The sequence below is a fragment of the Phyllobates terribilis genome, unplaced genomic scaffold (assembly GCF_046119375.1).
Source record: "Phyllobates terribilis strain yellow unplaced genomic scaffold, ASM4611937v1 Scaffold_5__5_contigs__length_657084704, whole genome shotgun sequence".
In the NCBI taxonomy this organism is placed as follows: Eukaryota; Metazoa; Chordata; class Amphibia; order Anura; family Dendrobatidae; genus Phyllobates; species Phyllobates terribilis.
In genome coordinates this window covers 348,987,877-349,014,227 of record NW_027362765.1, presented here as the reverse complement: position 1 = coordinate 349,014,227, position 26,351 = coordinate 348,987,877, and the positions used below count along the sequence as shown (strand labels likewise).

General features: G+C 43.0%; 1 protein-coding gene across 2 annotated transcripts in view; it reads left to right on the top strand.

Moving 5' to 3' along the window:
• LOC141273165 (pancreatic lipase-related protein 2-like) overlaps positions 1-26,351 on the top strand; it is a 259,463-nt gene that overhangs the window by 83,531 nt on the left and 149,581 nt on the right. For both annotated transcript variants that reach the window (XM_073684616.1, XM_073684615.1), the window contains exons 3-4: positions 7,087-7,212; positions 8,452-8,592. In XM_073684616.1, coding sequence (XP_073540717.1) covers positions 7,087-7,212; positions 8,452-8,592 — 267 coding nt within the window. The remainder of the gene's footprint in view (positions 1-7,086; positions 7,213-8,451; positions 8,593-26,351) is intronic.

Sequence of the window (26,351 nt, the reverse complement as noted above, 5' to 3'; positions counted from 1 at the left end):
CATCTCCACCACTAGTATTACCACTGTCATCTCCTCCACTAGTATTACCACTGTCATCTCCACCACTAGTATTACCACTGTCATCTTCACCACTAGTATTACCACTGTCATCTCCACCACTAGTATTACCACTGTCATCATCACTAGTATTACCACTGTCATCTCCTCCACTAGTATTACCACTGTCATCTCCACCACTAGTATTACCACTGTCATCTCCTCCACTAGTATTACCACTGTCATCTCCACCACTAGTATTACCACTGTCATCTCCACCACTAGTATTACCACTGTCATCTCCACCACTAGTATTACCACTGTCATCTCCACCACTAGTATTACCACTGTCATCTCCACTACTAGTATTACCACTGTCACCATCTCCACCACTAGTATTACCACTGTCACCATCTCCACCACTAGTATTACCACTGTCATCTCCTCCACTAGTATTACCACTGTCACCATCTCCACCACTAGTATTACCACTGTCACCATCTCCACCACTAGTATTACCACTGTCATCTCCTCCACTAGTATTACCACTGTCATCTCCTCCACTAGTATTACCACTGTCACCTCCTCCACTAGTATTGCCACTGTCATCTCCACCACTAGTATTATCACTGTCATCTCCACCACTAGTATTACCACTGTCATCTCCTCCACTAGTATTACCACTGTCATCTCCACCACTAGTATTAACACTGTCATCTCCACCACTAGCATTACCACTGTCATCATCACTAGTATTACCACTGTCATCTCCTCCACTAGTATTACCACTGTCATCTCCACCACTAGTATTACCACTGTCATCTCCACCACTAGTATTACCACTGTCATCTCCACCACTAGTATTACCACTGTCATCTCCTCCACTAGTATTACCACTGTCATCTCCACCACTAGTATTACCACGGTCATCTCCACCACTAGTATTACCACTGTCATCTCCTCCACTAGTATTACCACTGTCATTTCCTCCACTAGTATTACCACTGTCATCTCCACCACTAGTATTACCACTGTCATCTCCACCACTAGTATTACCACTGTCATCTCCACCACTAGTATTACCACTGTCATCTCCTCCACTAGTATTACCACTGTCATCTCCACCACTAGTATTACCACTGTCATCTCCTCCACTAGTATTACCACTGTCATCTCCTCCACTAGTATTACCACTGTCATCTCCTCCACTAGTATTACCACTGTCATCTCCACCACTAGTATTACCACTGTCACCATCTCCACTAGTATTACCACTGTCATCTCCACCACTAGTATTACCACTGTCATCTCCTCCACTAGTACTACCACTGTCATCTCCTCCACTAGTATTACCACTGTCATCTCCACCACTAGTATTACCACTGTCATCTCCACCACTAGTATTACCACTGTCATCACTAGTATTACCACTGTCATCTCCTCCACTAGTATTACCACTGTCATCTCCACCACTAGTATTACCACTGTCATCACTAGTATTACCACTGTCATCTCCTCCACTAGTATTACCACTGTCATCTCCACCACTAGTATTACCACTGTCATCTCCACCACTAGTATTACCACTGTCATCTCCTCCACTAGTATTACCACTGTCATCTCCACCACTAGTATTACCACTGTCATCTCCACCACTAGTATTACCACTGTCATCTCCACCACTAGTATTACCACTGTCATCTCCACCACTAGTATTACCACTGTCATCTCCACCACTAGTATTACCACTGTCACCATCTCCACCACTAGTATTACCACTGTCATCTCCTCCACTAGTATTACCACTGTCATCTCCTCCACTAGTATTGCCACTGTCATCTCCACCACTAGTATTATCACTGTCATCTCCACCACTAGTATTACCACTGTCATCTCCACCACTAGTATTACCACTGTCGCCATCTCCACCACTAGTATTACCACTGTCGCCATCTCCACCACTAGTATTACCACTGTCATCTCCTCCACTAGTATTACCACTGTCACCTCCTCCACTAGTATTGCCACTGTCATCTCCACCACTAGTATTATCACTGTCATCTCCACCACTAGTATTACCACTGTCATCTCCTCCACTAGTATTACCACTGTCATCTCCACCACTAGTATTAACACTGTCATCTCCACCACTAGCATTACCACTGTCATCATCACTAGTATTACCACTGTCATCTCCTCCACTAGTATTACCACTGTCATCTCCACCACTAGTATTACCACTGTCATCTCCACCACTAGTATTACCACTGTCATCTCCACCACTAGTATTACCACTGTCATCTCCTCCACTAGTATTACCACTGTCATCTCCACCACTAGTATTACCACTGTCATCTCCACCACTAGTATTACCACTGTCATCTCCACCACTAGTATTACCACTGTCATCTCCTCCACTAGTATTACCACTGTCATCTCCTCCACTAGTATTACCACTGTCATCTCCTCCACTAGTATTACCACTGTCATCTCCACCACTAGTATTACCACTGTCATCTCCACCACTAGTATTACCACTGTCATCTCCACCACTAGTATTACCACTGTCATCTCCTCCACTAGTATTACCACTGTCATCTCCACCACTAGTATTACCACTGTCATCTCCACCACTAGTATTACCACTGTCATCTCCTCCACTAGTATTACCACTGTCATCTCCTCCACTAGTATTACCACTGTCATCTCCACCACTAGTATTATCACTGTCATCTCCTCCACTAGTATTACCACTGTCATCTCCACCACTAGTATTATCACTGTCATCTCCACCACTAGTATTACCACTGTCATCTCCTCCACTAGTATTACCACTGTCATCTCCACCACTAGTATTACCACGGTCATCTCCTCCACTAGTATTACCACTGTCATCTCCTCCACTAGTATTACCACTGTCATCTCCACCACTAGTATTACCACTGTCATCTCCTCCACTAGTATTACCACTGTCATCTCCACCACTAGTATTACCACTGTCATCTCCTCCACTAGTTTTACCACTGTCATCTCCTCCACTAGTATTACCACTGTCATCTCCACCACTAGTATTACCACTGTCATCTCCTCCACTAGTATTACCACTGTCATCTCCACCACTAGTATTACCACTGTCATCTCCACCACTAGTATTACCACTGTCATCTCCACCACTAGTATTACCACTGTCATCTCCTCCACTAGTATTACCACTGTCATCTCCACCAATAGTATTACCACTGTCATCTCCACCACTAGTATTACCACTGTCATCTCCACCACTAGTATTACCACTGTCATCTCCACCACTAGTATTACCACTGTCATCTCCACCACTAGTATTACCACTGTCATCTCCACCACTAGTATAACCACTGTCATCTCCACCACTAGTATTACCACTGTAATGTCCTCCACTAGTATTACCACTGTCATCTCCTCCACTAGTATTACCACTGTCATCTCCACCAATAGTATTACCACTGTCATCTCCACCACTAGTATTACCACTGTCATCTCCTCCACTAGTATTACCACTGTCATCTCCTCCACTAGTATTACCACTGTCATCTCCTCCACTAGTATTACCACTGTCATCTCCACCACTAGTATTACCACTGTCACCATCTCCACTAGTATTTCCACTGTCATCTCCACCACTAGTATTACCACTGTCATCTCCTCCACTAGTATTACCACTGTCATTTCCTCCACTAGTATTACCACTGTCATCTCCACCACTAGTATTACCACTGTCATCTCCACCACTAGTATTACCACTGTCATCTCCACCACTAGTATTACCACTGTCATCTCCTCCACTAGTATTACCACTGTCATCTCCACCACTAGTATTACCACTGTCATCTCCTCCACTAGTATTACCACTGTCATCTCCTCCACTAGTATTACCACTGTCATCTCCACCACTAGTATTACCACTGTCACCATCTCCACTAGTATTACCACTGTCATCTCCACCACTAGTATTACCACTGTCATCTCCTCCACTAGTACTACCACTGTCATCTCCTCCACTAGTATTACCACTGTCATCTCCACCACTAGTATTACCACTGTCATCTCCACCACTAGTATTACCACTGTCATCACTAGTATTACCACTGTCATCTCCTCCACTAGTATTACCACTGTCATCTCCACCACTAGTATTACCACTGTCATCTCCACCACTAGTATTACCACTGTCATCTCCACCACTAGTATTACCACTGTCATCTCCACCACTAGTATTACCACTGTCATCATCACTAGTATTACCACTGTCATCTCCACCACTAGTATTACCACTGTCATCTCCACCACTAGTATTACCACTGTCATCTCCACCACTAGTATTACCACTGTCATCTCCACCACTAGTATTACCACTGTCATCTCCACCACTAGTATTACCACTGTCATCTCCACCACTAGTATTACCACTGTCATCTCCACCACTAGTATTACCACTGTCATCTCCACCACTAGTATTACCACTGTCATCTCCACCACTAGTATTACCACTGTCACCATCTCCACCACTAGTATTACCACTGTCACCATCTCCACCACTAGTATTACCACTGTCATCTCCTCCACTAGTATTACCACTGTCACCATCTCCACCACTAGTATTACCACTGTCACCATCTCCACCACTAGTATTACCACTGTCACCATCTCCACCACTAGTATTACCACTGTCACCATCTCCACCACTAGTATTACCACTGTCATCTCCTCCACTAGTATTACCACTGTCATCTCCTCCACTAGTATTGCCACTGTCATCTCCACCACTAGTATTATCACTGTCATCTCCACCACTAGTATTACCACTGTCATCTCCACCACTAGTATTACCACTGTCATCTCCACCACTAGTATTACCACTGTCATCTCCTCCACTAGTATTACCACTGTCATCTCCACCACTAGTATTACCACTGTCATCTCCACCACTAGTATTACCACTGTCATCTCCACCACTAGTATTACCACTGTCATCTCCACCACTAGTATTACCACTGTAATGTCCTCCACTAGTATTACCACTGTCATCTCCTCCACTAGTATTACCACTGTCATCTCCACCAATAGTATTACCACTGTCATCTCCACCACTAGTATTACCACTGTCATCTCCTCCACTAGTATTACCACTGTCATCTCCTCCACTAGTATTACCACTGTCATCTCCTCCACTAGTATTACCACTGTCATCTCCACCACTAGTATTACCACTGTCACCATCTCCACTAGTATTTCCACTGTCATCTCCACCACTAGTATTACCACTGTCATCTCCTCCACTAGTATTACCACTGTCATTTCCTCCACTAGTATTACCACTGTCATCTCCACCACTAGTATTACCACTGTCATCTCCACCACTAGTATTACCACTGTCATCTCCACCACTAGTATTACCACTGTCATCTCCTCCACTAGTATTACCACTGTCATCTCCACCACTAGTATTACCACTGTCATCTCCTCCACTAGTATTACCACTGTCATCTCCTCCACTAGTATTACCACTGTCATCTCCACCACTAGTATTACCACTGTCACCATCTCCACTAGTATTACCACTGTCATCTCCACCACTAGTATTACCACTGTCATCTCCTCCACTAGTATTACCACTGTCATCTCCTCCACTAGTATTACCACTGTCATCTCCTCCACTAGTACTACCACTGTCATCTCCACCACTAGTATTATCACTGTCATCTCCACCACTAGTATTACCACTGTCATCATCACTAGTATTACCACTGTCATCTCCACCACTAGTATTACCACTGTCATCTCCACCACTAGTATTACCACTGTCATCTCCACCACTAGTATTACCACTGTCATCTCCACCACTAGTATTACCACTGTCATCTCCACCACTAGTATTACCACTGTCATCTCCTCCACTAGTATTACCACTGTCATCTCCACCACTAGTATTACCACTGTCATCTCCTCCACTAGTATTACCACTGTCATCTCCACCACTAGTATTACCACTGTCATCTCCACCACTAGTATTACCACTGTCATCTCCACCACTAGTATTACCACTGTCACCATCTCCACCACTAGTATTACCACTGTCACCATCTCCACCACTAGTATTACCACTGTCACCATCTCCACCACTAGTATTACCACTGTCATCTCCTCCACTAGTATTACCACTGTCACCATCTCCACCACTAGTATTACCACTGTCACCATCTCCACCACTAGTATTACCACTGTCACCATCTCCACCACTAGTATTACCACTGTCATCTCCTCCACTAGTATTACCACTGTCATCTCCTCCACTAGTATTGCCACTGTCATCTCCACCACTAGTATTATCACTGTCATCTCCACCACTAGTATTACCACTGTCATCTCCTCCACTAGTATTACCGCTGTCATCTCCACCACTAGTATTACCACTGTCATCTCCTCCACTAGTATTACCACTGTCATCTCCTCCACTAGTATTACCACTGTCATCTCCTCCACTAGTATTACCACTGTCACCATCACCACTAGTATTATCACTGTCATCTCCACCACTAGTATTACCACTGTCATCTCCACCACTAGTATTACCACTGTCATCTCCTCCACTAGTATTACCACTGTCACCATCACTACTAGTATTATCACTGTCATCTCCACCACTAGTATTACCACTGTCATCTCCTCCACTAGTATTACCACTGTCACCATCACCACTAGTATTATCACTGTCATCTCCACCACTAGTATTACCACTGTCATCTCCACCACTAGTATTACCACTGTCATCTCCACCACTAGTATTACCACTGTCATCTCCACCACTAGTATTATCACTGTCATCTCCACCACTAGTATTATCACTGTCATCTCCACCACTAGTATTATCACTGTCATCTCCACCACTAGTATTACCACTGTCATCTCCACCACTAGTATTACCACTGTCACCATCACTAGTATTACCACTGTCACCATCACTAGTATTACCACTGTCACCATCACTAGTATTACCACTGTCACTTCTATCTTCCCTGTAATTATTATTTTATGGATTTATTCTATTTGTAGATAATCAGTGCTAATAATTTCACAAGCTTCAGAAACTCAAATTTCCGCATCTCTCGATCAACGTGTCTCATTGTTCATGGTATGGCGGACAAGGCCGAGAATAACTGGGTATCAGACATGTGCCAGGTAGGCGCCTCTTATTGCTGTCTTGGTCTATGTAAGACGAATGATGTCATCACCAGGGGGCGGGGCTGACAACCCCTCACACATGTATACAGGCGGGTTGTCAGCAGTGATAGATGAGGAGCTGGTGCTGCAGTATAAGGGGTGTGGTCTCCTGTCATTATATCAGTGATGTCATCACCAGGGGGCGGGGCTGACAGCCTCACACATATACAGGCTGGTTTTCAGCAGTGATAGATGAGGAGCTGGTGCTGCAGTATAAGGGGTGTGGTCTCCTGTCATTATATCAGTGATGTCATCACCAGGGGGCAGGGCTGACAACCTCTCACACATGTATACAGGCAGGTTGTCAGCAGTGATAGATGAGGAGCTTGTGCTGCAGTATAAGGGGTGTGGTCTCCTGTTATTATATCAGTGATGTCATCACCGGGGGGTGGGGCTGACAACCTCTCATACATGTATACAGGTGGGTTGTCAGCAGTGATAGATGAGGAGCTGGTGCTGCAGTATAAGGGGTGTGGTCTCCTGTTATTATATCAGTGATGTCACCACCAGGGGGTGGGGCTGACAACCTCTCACATGTATACAGGCGGGTTGTCCGCAGTGATAGATGAGGAGCTGGTGCTGCAGTATAAGGGGTGTGGTCTCCTGTCATTATATCAGTGATGTCATCACCGGGGGGCGGGCTGACAACCCCTCACACATGTATACAGGCGGGGTGTCAGCAGTGATAGATGAGGAGCTGGTGCTGCAGTATAAGGGGTGTGGTCTCCTGTTATTATATCAGTGATGTCATCACCGGGGGGTGGGGCTGACAACCTCTCATACATGTATACAGGCGGGTTGTCAGCAGTGATAGATGAGGAGCTGGTGCTGCAGTATAAGGGGTGTGGTCTCATGTCATTATATCAGTGATGTCATCACCAGGGGGCGGGGCTGACAACCTCTCACACATGTATACAGGCTGGTTGTCAGCAGTAATAGATGAGGAGCTGGTGCTGCAGTATAAGGGGTGTGGTCTCATATCAGTGATGTCATCACCGGGGGGTGGGGCTGACAACCTCTCACATGTATACAGGTGGGTTGTCAGCAGTGATAGATGAGGAGCTGGTGCTGCAGTATAAGGGGTGTGGTCTCCTGTCATTATATCAGTGATATCATCACTAGGGGGCGGGGCTGACAACCTCTCACATGGTGTACATATGGGGACCCTACAGGATGTTCTATGTTTTCTTGCCTCAGGCCATTCTCACAGCAGAAGATGTGAACTGCATTGGTGTGGATTGGCGCAGCGGTTCTGGGAGCGTAGCATTATATGTCCAGGCTGCGAACAACGCTCGCCTTGTGGGGGCTGAAATTGCCTATTTGCTGCGGCGGTGGCAGGTCAGTGTCCGGTGATGCTCTGTGTTATTTGGGATTGTACATTATTGATAGATAGGGAATTTTCATCAAATGTGTTGTTCCAATGTGGCTCCTCCCCATGGACTCGCCATTTTAACCAGGCCTCCTCCTATGGGGGTTATAGGTGGATTCAGCCCCTTCGCCCCCTTATACAGTGCTGCTGGAGGTCGGATCCTGTAGTATAAATGATGCACAGTAAACGTATGATGCAGAGTCCGGACTCCACCATGCTCCACTGACAGCGTGCTGTACAATATGACGCAGAGTCCGGACTCCACCATGCTCCACTGACCGCGTGCTATACAATATATCCCTACCAGCGAGAGATCCTGTATGTTCTGCCATCAATGGCAGCAACGCTGAGAACGGTCAACTTCTCCAGTCATTAAAACGTACAGGTGCATCTCACAAAATTAGAATATCATCAAAAAGTTACTTTATTTCAGTTCTTCAATACAAACAGTGAAACTCCTATATTATATAGAGTCATTACACACAGAGGGATCTATTCTATAGAGTCATTACACACAGAGGGATCTATTCTATAGTCATTACACACAGAGGGATCTATTATATAGAGTCATTACACACAGAGGGATCTATTATATAGAGTCATTACACACAGAGGGATCTATTATATAGAGTCATTACACGCAGAGGGATCTATTATATAGAGTCATTACACACAGAGGGATCTATTATATAGAGTCATTACACACAGAGGGATCTATTATATAGAGTCATTACACACAGAGCGATCTATTATATAGAGTCATTACACGCAGAGGGATCTATTATATAGAGTCATTACACACAGAGGGATCTATTATATAGAGTCATTACACACAGAGGGATCTATTATATAGAGTCATTACACAGAGGGATCTATTATATAGAGTCATTACACAGAGGGATCTATTATATAGAGTCATTACACACAGAGGGATCTATTATATAGAGTCATTACACACAGAGCGATCTATTATATAGAGTCATTACACGCAGAGGGATCTATTATATAGAGTCATTACACACAGAGGGATCTATTATATAGAGTCATTACACACAGAGGGATCTATTATATAGAGTCATTACACAGAGGGATCTATTATATAGAGTCATTACACAGAGGGATCTATTATATAGAGTCATTACACACAGAGGGATCTATTATATAGAGTCATTACACACAGAGGGATCTATACACACAGAGGGATCTATTATATAGAGTCATTACACACAGAGGGATCTATTATATAGAGTCATTACACACAGAGGGATCTATTATATAGAGTCATTACACACAGAGGGATCTATTATATAGAGTCATTACACACAGAGCGATCTATTATATAGAGTCATTACACAGAGGGATCCATTATATAGAGTCATTACACACAGAGCGATCTATTATATATAGTCATTACACACAGAGTGATCTATTATATAGAGTCATTACACACAGAGGGATCTATTATATAGAGTCATTACACACAGAGGGATCTATTATATAGAGTCATTACACACAGAGCGATCTATTATATAGAGTCATTACACACAGAGGAATCTATTTCACGGGTTTATTTCTGTTAATGTTGATGATTATGGCTTACAGCCAATGAAAACACTAAAGTCATTATCTCAGTAAATTAGAATACTTTATAACAACAGCTTGAAAAATGTTTTTAAAATCCGGAATGTCCTACTGAAATGTCTGTTCAGTAAATGCCCTCAATACTTGGTCGGGCTCCTTGTGCATCAATTACTGCATCAATGCGGCAATGTGGCATGGAGGGGGATCAGCCTGTGGCATGGAGGGATCAGCCTGTGTCATGGAGGGATCAGCCTGTGGCATGAAGGGATCAGCCTGTGGCATGGAGGGATCAGCCTGTGTCATGGAGGGGATCAGCCTGTGGCATGGAGGGGATCAGCCTGTGGCATGGAGGGATCAGCCTGTGGCATGGAGGGATCAGCCTGTGGCATGGAGGGATCAGCCTGTGGCATGGAGGGGATCAGCCTGTGGCATGGAGGGGATCAGCCTGTGGCATGGAGGGGATCAGCCTGTGGCATGGAGGGGATCAGCCTGTGGCATGGAGGGATCAGCCTGTGGCATGGAGGCGATCAGCCTGTGGCATGGAGGGATCAGCCTGTGGCATGTAGGGGATCAGCCTGTGGCATGTAGGGGATCAGCCTGTGGCATGTAGGGGATCAGCCTGTGGCATGGAGGGATCAGCCTGTGGCATGGAGGGGATCAGCCTGTGGCATGGAGGGATCAGCCTGTGGCATGGAGGGATCAGCCTGTGGCATGGAGGGGATCAGCCTGTGGCATGGAGGGGATCAGCCTGTGGCATGTAGGGGATCAGCCTGTGGCATGGAGGGGATCAGCCTGTGGCATGTAGGGGATCAGCCTGTGGCATGGAGGGGATCAGCCTGTGGCATGGAGGGATCAGCCTGTGGCTGCTGAGGGGTTATGGAAGCCCAGGTGGCTTTGATAGCAGCCTTCAGCTCGTCTGCATTGTTGGGTCTGGGGTCTCTCATCTTCCTCTTGACAATACCCCATAGATTCTCTATAATAGATTCTCTATAATAGATCCTCTATGGGGTTAAGGTCAGGCGAGTTTGCGGCCAATCAAGCACAGTGATACTGTTGTGTGTGAACCAGGTATTGGTACTTTTGGCCGTGTGGACAGGGGCCAAGTCCTACTGGAGAATGACATTTCCATCTCCATAAAGCTTGTCGGCAGAGGGAAGCATGAAGTGCTGTAAAATGTCCTGGTAGACGGCTGCGCTGACTTTGGTCTTGATAAAACACAGTGGACCTCCACCAGCAGATGACATGGCTCCCCAAACCATCACTGATTGTGTGGAGACTTCACATGAGACCTCCAGCAGCTTGGATTGTGGCCTCTCCACTCTTCCTCCAGACTCTGGGACCTTGTGGAGTGTGTCAGTGACTGCCTTCTGGACATCTGTTAAGTCAGCAGTCTTCCCCATGATTGTGGAGCCTACTGAAACAGACTAAGGGACCTTTTTAAATGCTTAGGAAGCCTTTGCAGGTGTTTTTTATTAATTATTCTAATTTACTGAGATAATGACTTTTGTGCTTTCATTGGCTGTAAGCCATAATCATCACCATTAACAGAAATAAACGCGTGAAATAGATCCCTCTGCGTGTAATGACTCTATATAATAGATCCCTCTGTGTGTAATGACTCTATATAATAGATCCCTCTGTGTGTAATGACTCTATATAATAGATCCCTCTGTGTGTAATGACTCTATATAATAGATCCCTCTGTGTGTAATGACTCTATATAATAGATCCCTCTGTGTGTAATGACTCTATATAATAGATCCCTCTGTGTGTAATGACTCTATATAATAGATCCCTCTGTGTGTAATGACTCTATATAATAGATCCCTCTGTGTGTAATGACTCTATATAATAGATCCCTCTGTGTGTAATGACTCTATATAATAGATCCCTCTGTGTGTAATGACTCTATATAATAGATCCCTCTGTGTGTAATGACTCTATATAATAGATCCCTCTGCATGTAATGACTCTATATAATAGATCACTCTGTGTGTAATGACTCTATATAATAGATCCCTCTACATGTAATGACTCTATATAATAGATCCCTCTGCGTGTAATGACTGTATATAATAGATCTCTCTGTGTGTAATGACTCTATATAATAGATCACTCTGCGTGTAATGACTCTATATAATAGATCGCTCTGTGTGTAATGACTCTATATAATAGATCCCTCTGTGTGTAATGACTCTATATAATAGATCCCTCTGTGTGTAATGACTCTATATAATAGATCCCTCTGCGTGTAATGACTCTATATAATAGATCCCTCTGCGTGTAACGACTTCATATAATAGATCCCTCTGCGTGTAATGACTATATAATAGATCCCTCTGTGTGTAATGACTCTATATAATAGATCGCTCTGTGTGTAATGACTCTATATAATAGATCCCTCTGTGTGTAATGACTCTATATAATAGATCCCTCTGTGTGTAATGACTCTATATAATAGATCCCTCTGCGTGTAATGACTATATAATAGATCCCTCTGCGTGTAATGACTCTATATAATAGATCCCTCTGTGTAATGACTCTATATAATAGATCCCTCTGTGTGTAATGACTCTATATAATAGATCCCTCTGTGTGTAATGACTCTATATAATAGATCCCTCTGCGTGTAATGACTATATAATAGATCCCTCTGTGTGTAATGACTCTATATAATAGATCCCTCTGTGTGTAATGACTCTATATAATAGATCCCTCTGTGTGTAATGACTCTATATAATAGATCCCTCTGCGTGTAATGACTATATAATAGATCCCTCTGCGTGTAATGACTCTATACAATAGATCCCTCTGTGTGTAATGACTCTATATAATAGATCCCTCTGTGTGTAATGACTCTATATAATAGATCACTCTGCGTGTAATGACTATATAATAGATCCCTCTGTGTGTAATGACTCTATATAATATATCCCTCTGTGTGTAATGACTCTATGTAATAGATCCCTCTGTGTGTAATGACTTTATATAATAGATCCCTCTGTGTGTAATGACTCTATATAATAGATCACTCTGTGTGCAATGACTCTATATAATAGATCCCTCTGTGTGTAATGACTCTATAATAAATCCCTCTGTATATAATGACTCTATATAATAGATCCATCTGTGTGCAATGACTCTATATAATAGATCCCTCTGTGTGTAATGACTCTATATAATAGATCCCTCTGTGTGTAATGACTCTATATAATAGATCCATCTGTGTGCAATGACTCTATATAATAGATCCCTCTGTGTGTAATGACTCTATATAATAGATCCCTCTGCGTGTAATGACTCTATATAATAGATCCCTCTGCGTGTAATGACTCGATATAATAGATCCCTCTGCGTGTAATGACTCGATATAATAGATCCCTCTGTGTGTAATGACTCTATATAATAGATCGCTCTGTGTGTAATGACTCTATATAATAGATCCCTCTGTGTGTAATGACTCTATATAATAGATCTCTGTGTGTAATGACTCTATATAATAGATCACTCTGTGTGTAATGACTCTATATAATAGATCACTCTGTGTGTAATGACTCTATATAATAGATCCCTCTGTGTGTAATGACTCTATATAATAGATCAATCTGTGTGTAATGACTCTATAATAGATCCCTCTGTGTGTAATGACTCTATATAATAGATCTCTGTGTGTAATGACTCTATATAATAGATCCCTCTGCGTGTAATGACTCTATATAATAGATCCCTCTGTGTGTAATGACTCTATATAATAGATCCCTCTGTGTGTAATGACTCTATATAATAGATCCCTCTGCGTGTAATGACTCTATATAATAGATCCCTCTGCGTGTAATGACTCTATATAATAGATCCCTCTGCGTGTAATGGCTCTATATAATAGATCCCTCTGCGTGTAATGGCTCTATATAATAGATCCCTCTGCGTGTAATGACTCGATATAATAGATCCCTCTGCGTGTAATGACTCTATATAATAGATCCCTCTGCGTGTAACGACTATATAATAGATCCCTCTGTGTGTAATGACTTTATATAATAGATCCCTCTGTGTGTAATGACTCTATATAATAGATCCCTCTGTGTGTAATGACTCTATATAATAGATCCCTCTGTGTGTAATGACTCTATATAATAGATCCCTCTGTGTGTAATGACTCTATATAATAGATCCCTCTGTGTGTAATGACTCTATATAATAGATCGCTCTGTGTGTAATGACTTTATATAATAGATCCCTCTGTGTGTAATGACTCTATATAATAGATCCCTCTGTGTGTAATGACTATATCATAGATCCCTCTGTGTGTAATGACTCTATATAATAGATCTCTCTGCGTGTAACGACTATATAATAGATCTCTCTGTGTGTAATGACTCTATATAATAGATCCCTCTGTGTGTAATGACTCTATATAATCGATCCCTCTGCGTGTAATGACTCTATATAATACATCGCTTTGTGTGTAATGACTCTATATAATAGATCCCTCTGTGTGTAATGACTATATCATAGATCCCTCTGTGTGTAATGACTCTATATAATAGATCTCTCTGCGTGTAACGACTATATAATAGATCTCTCTGTGTGTAATGACTCTATATAATAGATCCCTCTGTGTGTAATGACTCTATATAATCGATCCCTCTGCGTGTAATGACTCTATATAATAGATCGCTTTGTGTGTAATGACTCTATATAATAGATCCCTCTGTGTGTAATGACTCTATATAATAGATCCCTCTGTGTGTAATGACTCTATATAATAGATCGCTCTGTGTGTAATGACTCTATATAATAGATCCCTCTGTGTGTAATGACTCTATATAATAGATCCCTCTGTGTGTAATGACTCTATATCATAGATCCCTCTGTGTGTAATGACTCTATATAATAGATCCCTCTGTGTGTAATGACTCTATATCATAGATACCTCTGTGTGTAATGATTCTATATAATAGATCCCTCTGTGTGTAATGACTCTATATAATAGATCCCTCTGTGTGTAATGACTCTATATAATAGATCCCTCTGTGTGTAATGATTCTATATAATAGATCCCTCTGTGTGTAATGACTCTATATAATAGATCCCTCTGTGTGTAATGACTCTATATCATAGATCGCTCTGTGTGTAATGACTGTATATAATAGATCCCTCTGTGTGTAATGATTCTATATAATTGATCCCTCTGTGTGTAATGATTCTATATAATAGATCCCTCTGTGTGTAATGACTCTATATAATAGATCCCTCTGCGTGTAATGACTCTATATAATAGATCCCTCTGTGTGTAATGACTCTATATAATAGATCCCTCTCTGTGTAATGACTCTATATAATAGATCTCTCTGTGTGTAATGACTCTATATAATAGATCTCTCTGTGTGTAATGACTCTATATAATAGATCCCTCTGTGTGTAATGACTCTATATAATAGATCCCTCTGTGTGTAATGACTCTATATAATAGATCCCTCTGTGTGTAATGACTCTATATAATAGATCTCTGTGTAATGACTCTATATAATAGATCACTCTGTGTGTAATGACTCTATATAATAGATCCCTCTGTGTGTAATGACTCTATATAATAGATCCCTGTGTGTAATGACTCTATATAATAGATCGCTCTGCGTGTAATGACTCTATATAATAGATCCCTCTGTGTGTAATGACTCTATATAATAAATCCCTCTGTGTAATGACTCTATATAATTGATCCCTCTGCATGTAATGACTCTATATAATAGATCCCTCTGTGTGTAATGACTTTATATAATAGATCCCTCTGTGTGTAATGACTCTATATAATAGATCCCTCTGTGTGTAATGACTCTATGTAATATAGGAGTTTCACTTTTTGTATTGAAGAACGGAAATCAATTGACGTTTTGATGATATTCTAATTTTGTGAGATGCACCTGTAGGTCCTACAAAGAAGTGGAGTGTTAACCACAAAAAAACAATAAAGAATAAGCACCATCCATTGTGAAAATCTAAAAAAAATATACATAAAAATATGATAAAAATTACATATAGCAATGGACGAACAATATTATAATAAGATGGAAAGTCAGCAGTGAGGACGCAAAGAAAATACATCACCCAGGGCAGTAATATATATCATCCATAAGTATGGGTGCAAATCAAGAGATTATAATATAATTACACACACAAAAAACAAGTCAATGCAAAAGCAAAGCAAGCCCTTGATCCGAATAAACACACTGCTCAGTAATGTTGTAAAATGGCCACAAGATGGCACTAAAGTGAAATTACTGATAGTCACATACAGTCCTGCTCCTGGTTATTGGCCCCATGAAGTGTAAGTACAGAATGTGGAAAATCTCCTGAAAATAATGAATCCAGTGGACAGATTCTTGTATAGAGACTCGTGTTAAATACAAAAGAGCAAATGAGAAACAATAATTTAAACCCAAAAACCAATGGAGGGAAAATAGAAAACCCTAAAGTCGCGGTCACTGGTATCGGCTCCTTTATATTCATTTACTATGAAAACACATTTTCACTCGATTAATTGTCGGTGCCCATGTGACATGAATTCGCCAATGAATGATGACTTCAGTGTTTTAAAAAGCCACATGGTAGGCCCTGTTCCTTTGTCACAATGGTGAAGACAAAGGAGCTGTCTGAGGACATCAAAACTGCTATTATTAGCAAACACAAGACTTCTAAAGGGTATAAGGCCATCTCCAAAGACTTTGGCATCCCAGTTTCAACAGTGCGCAATGTTATTAAGAAGTTTGCCAAGTATGGAACAGTCAAGAACCTCCCTGGATGTGGGGGAAAGAGGAAAATTGACAAGAGATGTCTTCAAATGTTGGTGCGAATGGTGGAAAAAACACTATGTCAAGCATCCAAAGACCTGAAGGCCAACCTGGAACAGTCTGGGGTCATGGCTTCAACAAGTACCATACGCTGCACACTAAACCAAGCAGAGCTTTATGGGCAAAAGGCAAGGAAGAAACCATTGCTGAAGAAAAGACATAAAAAGGAACGACTGATCTTTCCCAAAGAGTACCTTGACAAACCACAATCCTTCTGGGAAAATGTTCTGTGGACAGAAGAAACAAAAATAGAGCTTTTTGGCAATTCAAATCAACAGTTTGTTTACAGACGGCGCAATGAAGCTTATAAGGAAAAGAACACCTTACCAACAGTTAAGCATGGTGGAGGATCCATAATGCTGTGGGGTTGCTTTCCTGCGTCTGGCGCTGGAGGCCTTGACCGTATCACAGGAATCATGACATCAGAGAATTATCAAGAGATTTTAGAGCGAAATGTCCTCCCCAGTGTAAGAAAACTTGGATTGAGTCGAAGATCATGGGCAAGACAATTGTTATGTTCTGCTACCAAAGCTAAGGAAAGAGAGGAGATCTGTCCCTACTATAGGACTCAGCTGAATCCCTACGATGTAACAGGGAACCTGATCCTGCGATCAGACCTGCTAAAGTCCTAATCTAGTCTGTACGGAGACCTATAGATGTGGGGAGGGAATCCCTACAAGTACTAAGGACTGGGAGGAATATGGGACACCTCCTAACAGAAATAGTAGCAGACAGACGAACAAACAAAATAGATAGAACATAGAGGTCCGTAGACCAAGCAAACTAACAGAGTTAGATACAGAGCACAGGCTAGCTAGAAAGTAGTTATACAATGAAGTCCAGCAAAGCCAGAAGGGCGGAGCAGGATTAAATAGGCCAACAAGGTCATGTGACCAGCAAAGGAAAAAACCTAAGAGCAAGGTTCTAACAGTACCCCCCCTTCTAAGAGGATCCTCCGGATCCCCTAGGACCAGGCTTATCAGGAAATCTCCTGTGAAACGCTCTGATAAGTCTGGATGCGGAAACATCATCCGACCTCACCCAAGAGTTATCCTCGGGTCCGAAACCTTTCCAGGTCACAAGATACTGCAAACTACCTCTATACCGTCTAGAGTCAAGGATGCGAGAAATTTCATATTCCCCGTCCTCCACCACCGGAGGAACAGAGGCAGAGGCGTCACCATCCGACACAACAGCTTTTTTTAACAGAGAGACATGAAAGACCGGATTAATTCTCCAGGAGGTAGGAACCTCCAACCTAACAGCAGATTGGTTGACAACCTGAAGCACCTTAAAGGGCCCTACAAACTTGGGACCCAATTTCTTAGAAGGAATCCTCAACCGCAGATTCCTAGAGGACAACCAAACCATGTCACCAACAGCGAACAAAACCTCCTGTCGTTTCCTATCAAAGTAGTCTTTAGATTTTCTGTTGGCCTCCTGAAGATTACCACGCACATCCGTCCAAACTCTTTCCAAATCACCGGAAAAATTCTCCTCCTCAGGCACGGCAGATCCCAACTTGGAGAACGACCCAAACGACGGATGTCTCCCAGAACAACAAAAAAAAGGCGAACAACCAGCAGAAGAAGATGTATGATTGTTCAGAGCAAATTCGGCAAGTGGCAGAAACTCAGACCACCCCTCTTGATTGTCTGCCACAAAACAACGCAAGAACTGCTCAACATCCTGGTTTTTCCTTTCTGTCTGGCCATTAGATTCAGGATGATATCCGGACGAGAACGACAAATGAACTCCCAACCTATCACAAAAGGCACGCCAAAAACGAGCCACGAACTGAGGACCCCTATCAGAAACAATGTCAGTAGGAACGCCATGAAGTCTGACAATTTCCTTGACAAAGGCCTTAGCGAGAGTTTTAGCGCAGGGCAGTTTGACGAAGGGAACCAAGTGACACATCTTACTAAAACGGTCCACGACCACCCAGATGACAGTAAAACCCTCAGAGGAGGGAAGGTCAGTTATAAAGTCCATAGCCAAATGTGTCCAAGGAGCACTGGGAACCTCCAAAGGACAAAGCAACCCCGCAGCAGGAGTATGTGAGGACTTAGATCTAGCACATATAGTACATTGGCGCACCCACTTAATGACTTCCTTCTGCCATCCAGGCCACCAAAAACTGCGACCCACCAGTCTCTTGGTCTCAGAGATTCCGGGATGACCTGCCAACCGAGATTCGTGACACTCAACAAACAAATCTCTCCTAAAGGTCCCAGGCACAAACAACCTCCCATGAGGAGTGTTAGATGGGGCATTCTCCTGAGCTTTAAGAATCTCATCTTCCAAAACGGAGTCCAAAGCAGCTATCACAACACCTTCTTGTAAAATGTTCTCCTCTTTCTCAGCACCGACTATGGGAGAAAAACTGCGAGACAAGGCATCCGCCTTAACATTCTTAGTACCAGGGATGTAAGTAACGGAGAAATTAAACCGCGAGAAAAACAGTGCCCACCTAGCCTGACGGGCATTCAGGCGCTTGGCAGCATCAAGATATATCAGATTTTTATGATCCGTAAGAACCTGAACGGGAAATTCCGCACCTTCCAAGAAGTGGCGCCAGTGTTCAAATGCGAGTTTAATAGCCAATAATTCCCGATTACCAATATCGTAATTCAGTTCAGTCTCCGAAAATTTTTTTGAAAAAAAGGCACAGGGATGTAATCCATCCCCGTTATCCTGAGACAATACTGCGCCAACCCCCACAGAGGAAGCATCAACCTCAACCAAAAACGGCCTAGTAACATCAGGCTGCATAAGGATGGGAGCAGAGGTGAACCTCTCCTTGAGATACACAAAAGCTTCAATGGCCTCAGAAGACCACTGAACCGCATCAGCACCTTTCCTGGTGAGATCAGTCAGAGGTTTGACAATACTAGAAAAATTTTTTATGAATTTTCTATAGTAATTGGCGAAACCCAAAAACCTCTGTATCGATTTCAAACCAATAGGCCTAGGCCATTCCTGCACAGCCTGAACCTTAACCGGATCCATCTCAAAACCTTTGCTGGAGATAATGTAGCCCAAAAAACTAATTCTCTGTACAGCGAACTCACATTTCTCCAGCTTAGCAAAAAGCGAATTGTCCATTAATAACTGTAATACCTCACGTACGCTCCGCCAATGAGACTCCAGATCCGGCGAATAAATCAGAATGTCATCCAAATACACAACCACATTTTTACCGATCAACGGTCTAAGGATGTCATTAATAAGATTCTGAAAAAATGCAGGAGCATTAGTAAGACCAAAAGGCATAACCAGATTCTCAAAATGACCCACAGGAGTGTTAAAAGCAGTCTTCCATTCATCACCCTCCTTCATGCGCAACAGATTGTATGCCCCCTTAAGGTCAATTTTAGAGAACCACTTGGCCCCCAATAACTGGTTAAACAGATCAGGAATCAATGGCAGTGGGTAAGGATTGCGTACCGTAATTTTGTTAATCTCACGAAAATCCAGACAAGGACGTAAACCGCCGTCCTTTTTTTTTTACAAAAAAAAATCCAACCGCCACAGGAGACTTAGAGGGCCTAATGTGACCGGCGGCCAAGCTTGTCTGTATGTATTCCTCCAAAGCCTTCCTCTCAGGAATAGTAAGGTTAAATAAACGACTTTTAGGAAGAGTCGCTCCAGGGACAAATTCAATAGAACAATCATAGTCTCTATGGGGAGGCAAAACCTGCGATTCCTTCTCAGAAAAAACTCTCCAAAAATCCTGAATAGGAACAGGCAATTCTCCCCTATCCACAGCTGCAATACGCCCGTTACAACACTTGTCATAACATTTATGGCTCCAGGATTTAATTTCACTGGTAGACCAATCCAGTACAGGATTGTGAAATTTTAACCAGGGCAAACCCAATATTACTGGAGAAGGCAAGTTATTCAACACTACCAAATCCAATTTCTCATGGTGAACACCATTAATAGTGAGAGGAAATTCACAGACCTTGAGAGTAATATTCTTCAAAGGGGAACCATCCACAGAAACCACAGCAATGGGGGATGACAAAGGTTCAGGTTTTAAATTGAGTTTTTCCACGAATCCCCCATCAATTACATTCAGTGTAGACCCGCAATCAACAAACACCCGAAATTCCATTAATTTTTCCTGAGCAATCGTGGAAGCAGCTAAAAATACACCCTTGGAATTTAAACAGGCAATACGGGCATGACTGACCATTTTTTTTTCTTTCTTCATACGAAGCTCACAGCCTTTAATCAAATGACCAGATTTTCCGCAATAGAAACACAAGCCTTCCGAAAAACGACGGTCTTTTTCTTGAGAGCGAGGTGCCACCGATCCAATCTCCATCGGTTCACCACTGTTAGTACACACATTCTCATAACCAGAAACTGACATAGCAGAGGATTTGCTCTCATTAACCCTTGCACGCAGTCTCCTATCCACCCGTATAGCTAATTGCATAGCCTGTTGCAAATCCTCAGGTGTAGGATAAGCAATTAGCAGGTCTTTAACCCTTTCACTGAGCCCAGCAAGAAATAGACTTTTCAGAGCAGAATCGTTCCACCCTGTTTGAGTGGACCAACGACGAAAATGTGTACAATATTTTTCCACATTACCCGATCCTTGTTTTAAATGTCTCAACTCAGTCTCAGCTGATGCGACACGGTCAGGATCATCATATAATAGTCCCAAAGCAGAAAAAAAACTATCCACTGATCTGAAGCATGAATCACTAGGTTGCAAAGAAAAGGCCCACTCCTGAGGCTCTTTGCGCAAAAGTGACATTATGAACCCTACGCGCTGGGATTCATCCCCAGAGGACTTAGGTCTCAAACGAAAATACAATAAGCAAGCATTTTTAAATGAAAAAAATTCTCGGTGTTCACCAAAAAATAAATCCGGCAAACATACCTTAGGCTCCAAGAAATGTGCTCCAGGACAGTTACTCACGTGCTGACGGAGCTCGGCCACCTCCAGAGAGAGTCCCTGCAGGCGATGAGCCAAATCCTGAACCGACACCATGATGGAACAGAAAAATCTTTCCTTAGAGAATTTGCTGGCTGGACTTACTGTTATGTTCTGCTACCAGAGCTAAGGAAAGAGAGGAGATCTGTCCCTACTATAGGACTCAGCTGAATCCCTACGATGTAACAGGGAACCTGATCCTGCGATCAGACCTGCTAAAGTCCTAATCTAGTCTGTACGGAGACCTATAGATGTGGGGAAGGAATCCCTACAAGTACTAAGGACTGGGAGGAATATGGGACACCTCCTAACAGAAATAGTAGCAGACAGACGAACAAACAAAATATATACACCACTGAGGTCCGTAGACCAAGCAAACTAACAGAGTTAGATACAGAGCACAGGCTAGCTAGAAAGTAGTTATACAATGAAGTCCAGCAAAGCCAGAAGGGCGGAGCAGGATTAAATAGGCCAACAAGGTCATGTGACCAGCAAAGGAAAAAACCTAAGAGCAAGGTTCTAACAACAATGACCCAAAGCACACATCCAAAAGTACACAGGAATGGTTGAAAAAGAGAAAAAAATGAACAGTTTTAAAATGGCCACAATGAGTCCTGACCTCAATCCCAGTTAAAATCTTTGAGGTGAGCAGAAATCTGCCATTAGGTAAAAAGAAACCTGCAAACATTCAAGAGCTTCAATAAACTGCAAAGGAAGATAGGAGAAAACTGCAGCTGAGAAGAGCAAGAAGCTTATAGATGGCTACAAGAAACGTGTGGAGGCCGTCAGCAATGCCAAAGGGTGGGCAACCAAGTATTAATTAGGGGGCAACCAAGTATTAATTTGGGGGGCAACCAAGTATTAATTTGGGGGGCAACCAAGTATTAATTAGGGGGGCCTTTATTGCTGCACATGCTGCTTATTCTGTTTCTTCTTTGAAATGGTAACATGGAAGTTGTAAAACAATGTTTTATTGTTCTATTACTTTGGACCACTGATTAAAAAATCCTGAGGATATAACTTTGGTACATTTCCATTTATTTCTGAAGATATTGTACAGTCTATGAAAAAAATGACGGGGTGCCAATAATGGTGAGCAGCGCTGTATACACTGCACAGTACCACTCCTTATATACACTGCACAGTGCTAGTGATGAGCGGCACTGTATACATTGCACAGTACCACTCCTTATATACACTGCACAGTGCTAGTGATGAGCGGCACTGTATACACTGCACAGTACCACTCCTTATATACACTGCACAGTGCTAGTGATGAGCGGCACTGTATACATTGCACAGTACCACTCCTTATATACACTGCACAGTACTAGTGATGAGCGGCACTGTATACATTGCACAGTACCACTCCTTATATACACTGCACAGTGCTAGTGATGAGCGGCACTGTATACATTGCACAGTACCACTCCTTATATACACTGCACAGTGCTAGTGATGAGCGGCACTGTATACACTGCACAGTACCACTCCATATATACATTGCACAGTACCACTCCTTATATACACTGCACAGTGCTAGTGATGAGCAGCACTGTATACACTGCACAGTACCACTCCTTATATACACTGCACAGTGCTAGTGATGAGCGGCACTGTATACACTGCACAGTACCACTCCATATATACATTGCACAGTACCACTCCTTATATACACTGCACAGTGCTAGTGATGAGCGGCACTGTATACACTGCACAGTACCACTCCTTATATACACTGCACAGTACCACTCCTTATATACACTGCACAGTGCTAGTGATGAGCAGCACTGTATACACTGCACAGTACCACTCCATATATACACTGCACAGTGCTAGTGATGAGCGGCACTGTATACACTGCACAGTACCACTCCTTATATACACTGCACAGTGCTAGTGATGAGCGGCACTGTATACATTGCACAGTACCACTCCATATATACACTGCACAGCACCACTCCATATATACACTGCACAGTACCACTCCTTATATACACTGCACAGTACCACTCCTTATATACACTGCACAGTGCTAGTGATGAGCGGCGCTGTATACACTGCACAGTACCACTCCTTATATACACTGCACAGTGCTAGTGATGAGCGGCACTGTATACACTGCACAGTACCACTCCTTATATACACTGCACAGTGCTAGTGATGAGCGGCACTGTATACACTGCACAGTACCACTCCTTATATACACTGCACAGTACCACTCCTTATATACACTGCACAGTGCTAGTGATGAGCGGCACTGTATACACTGCACAGTACCACTCCTTATATACACTGCACAGTGCTAGTGATGAGCGGCACTGTATACACTGCACAGTACCACTCCATATATACATTGCACAGTACCACTCCTTATATACACTGCACAGTGCTAGTGATGAGCGGCACTGTATACACTGCACAGTACCACTCCTTATATACACTGCACAGTACCACTCCTTATATACACTGCACAGTGCTAGTGATGAGCAGCACTGTATACACTGCACAGTACCACTCCATATATACACTGCACAGTGCTAGTGATGAGCAGCACTGTATACACTGCACAGTACCACTCCTTATATACACTGCACAGTGCTAGTGATGAGCGGCACTGTATACACTGCACAGTACCACTCCTTATATACACTGCACAGTGCTAGTGATGAGCGGCACTGTATACATTGCACAGTACCACTCCATATATACACTGCACAGCACCACTCCATATATACACTGCACAGTACCACTCCTTATATACACTGCACAGTGCTAGTGATGAGCGGCGCTGTATACACTGCACAGTACCACTCCTTATATACACTGCACAGTGCTAGTGATGAGCGGCACTGTATACACTGCACAGTACCACTCCTTATATACACTGCACAGTGCTAGTGATGAGCGGCACTGTATACACTGCACAGTACCACTCCTTATATACACTGCACAGTGCTAGTGATGAGCGGCACTGTATACACTGCACAGTACCACTCCTTATATACACTGCACAGTGCTAGTGATGAGCGGCACTGTATACACTGCACAGTACCACTCCTTATATACACTGCACAGTACCACTCCTTATATACACTGCACAGTACTAGTGATGAGCGGCACTGTATACACTGCACAGTACCACTCCTTATATACACTGCACAGTGCTAGTGATGAGCGGCACTGTATACACTGCACAGTACCACTCCTTATATACACTGCACAGTGCTAGTGATGAGCGGCACTGTATACATTGCACAGTACCACTACTTATATACACTGCACAGTACCACTCCTTATATACACTGCACAGTACTAGTGATGAGCGGCACTGTATACACTGCACAGTACCACTCCTTATATACACTGCACAGTACCACTCCTTATATACACTGCACAGTACCACTCCTTATATACACTGCACCGTACTAGTGATGAGCGGCACTGTATACACTGCACAGTACCACTCCTTATATACACTGCACAGTACTAGTGATGAGCGGCACTGTATACACTGCACAGTACCACTCCTTATATACACTGCACAGTGCTAGTGATGAGCGGCACTGTATACACTGCACAGTACCACTCCTTATATACACTGCACAGTGCTAGTGATGAGCGGCACTGTATACACTGCACAGTACCACTCCTTATATACACTGCACAGTGCTAGTGATGAGCGGCACTGTATACACTGCACAGTACCACTCCTTATATACACTGCACAGTGCTAGTGATGAGCGGCACTGTATACACTGCACAGTACCACTCCTTATATACACTGCACAGTGCTAGTGATGAGCAGCACTGTATACACTGCACAGTACCACTCCTTATATACACTGCACAGTGCTAGTGATGAGCAGCACTGTATACACTGCACAGTACCACTCCTTATATACACTGCACAGTGCTAGTGATGAGCAGCACTGTATACACTGCACAGTACCACTCCTTATATACACTGCACAGTGCTAGTGATGAGCGGCACTGTATACACTGCACAGTACCACTCCTTATATACACTGCACAGTGCTAGTGATGAGCGGCACTGTATACATTGCACAGTACCACTCCATATATACACTGCACAGCACCACTCCATATATACACTGCACAGCACCACTCCATATATACACTGCACAGTACCACTCCTTATATACACTGCACAGTACCACTCCTTATATACACTGCACAGTGCTAGTGATGAGCGGCACTGTATACACTGCACAGTACCACTCCTTATATACACTGCACAGTACTAGTGATGAGCGGCACTGTATACACTGCACAGTACCACTCCTTATATACACTGCACAGTGCTAGTGATGAGCGGCAC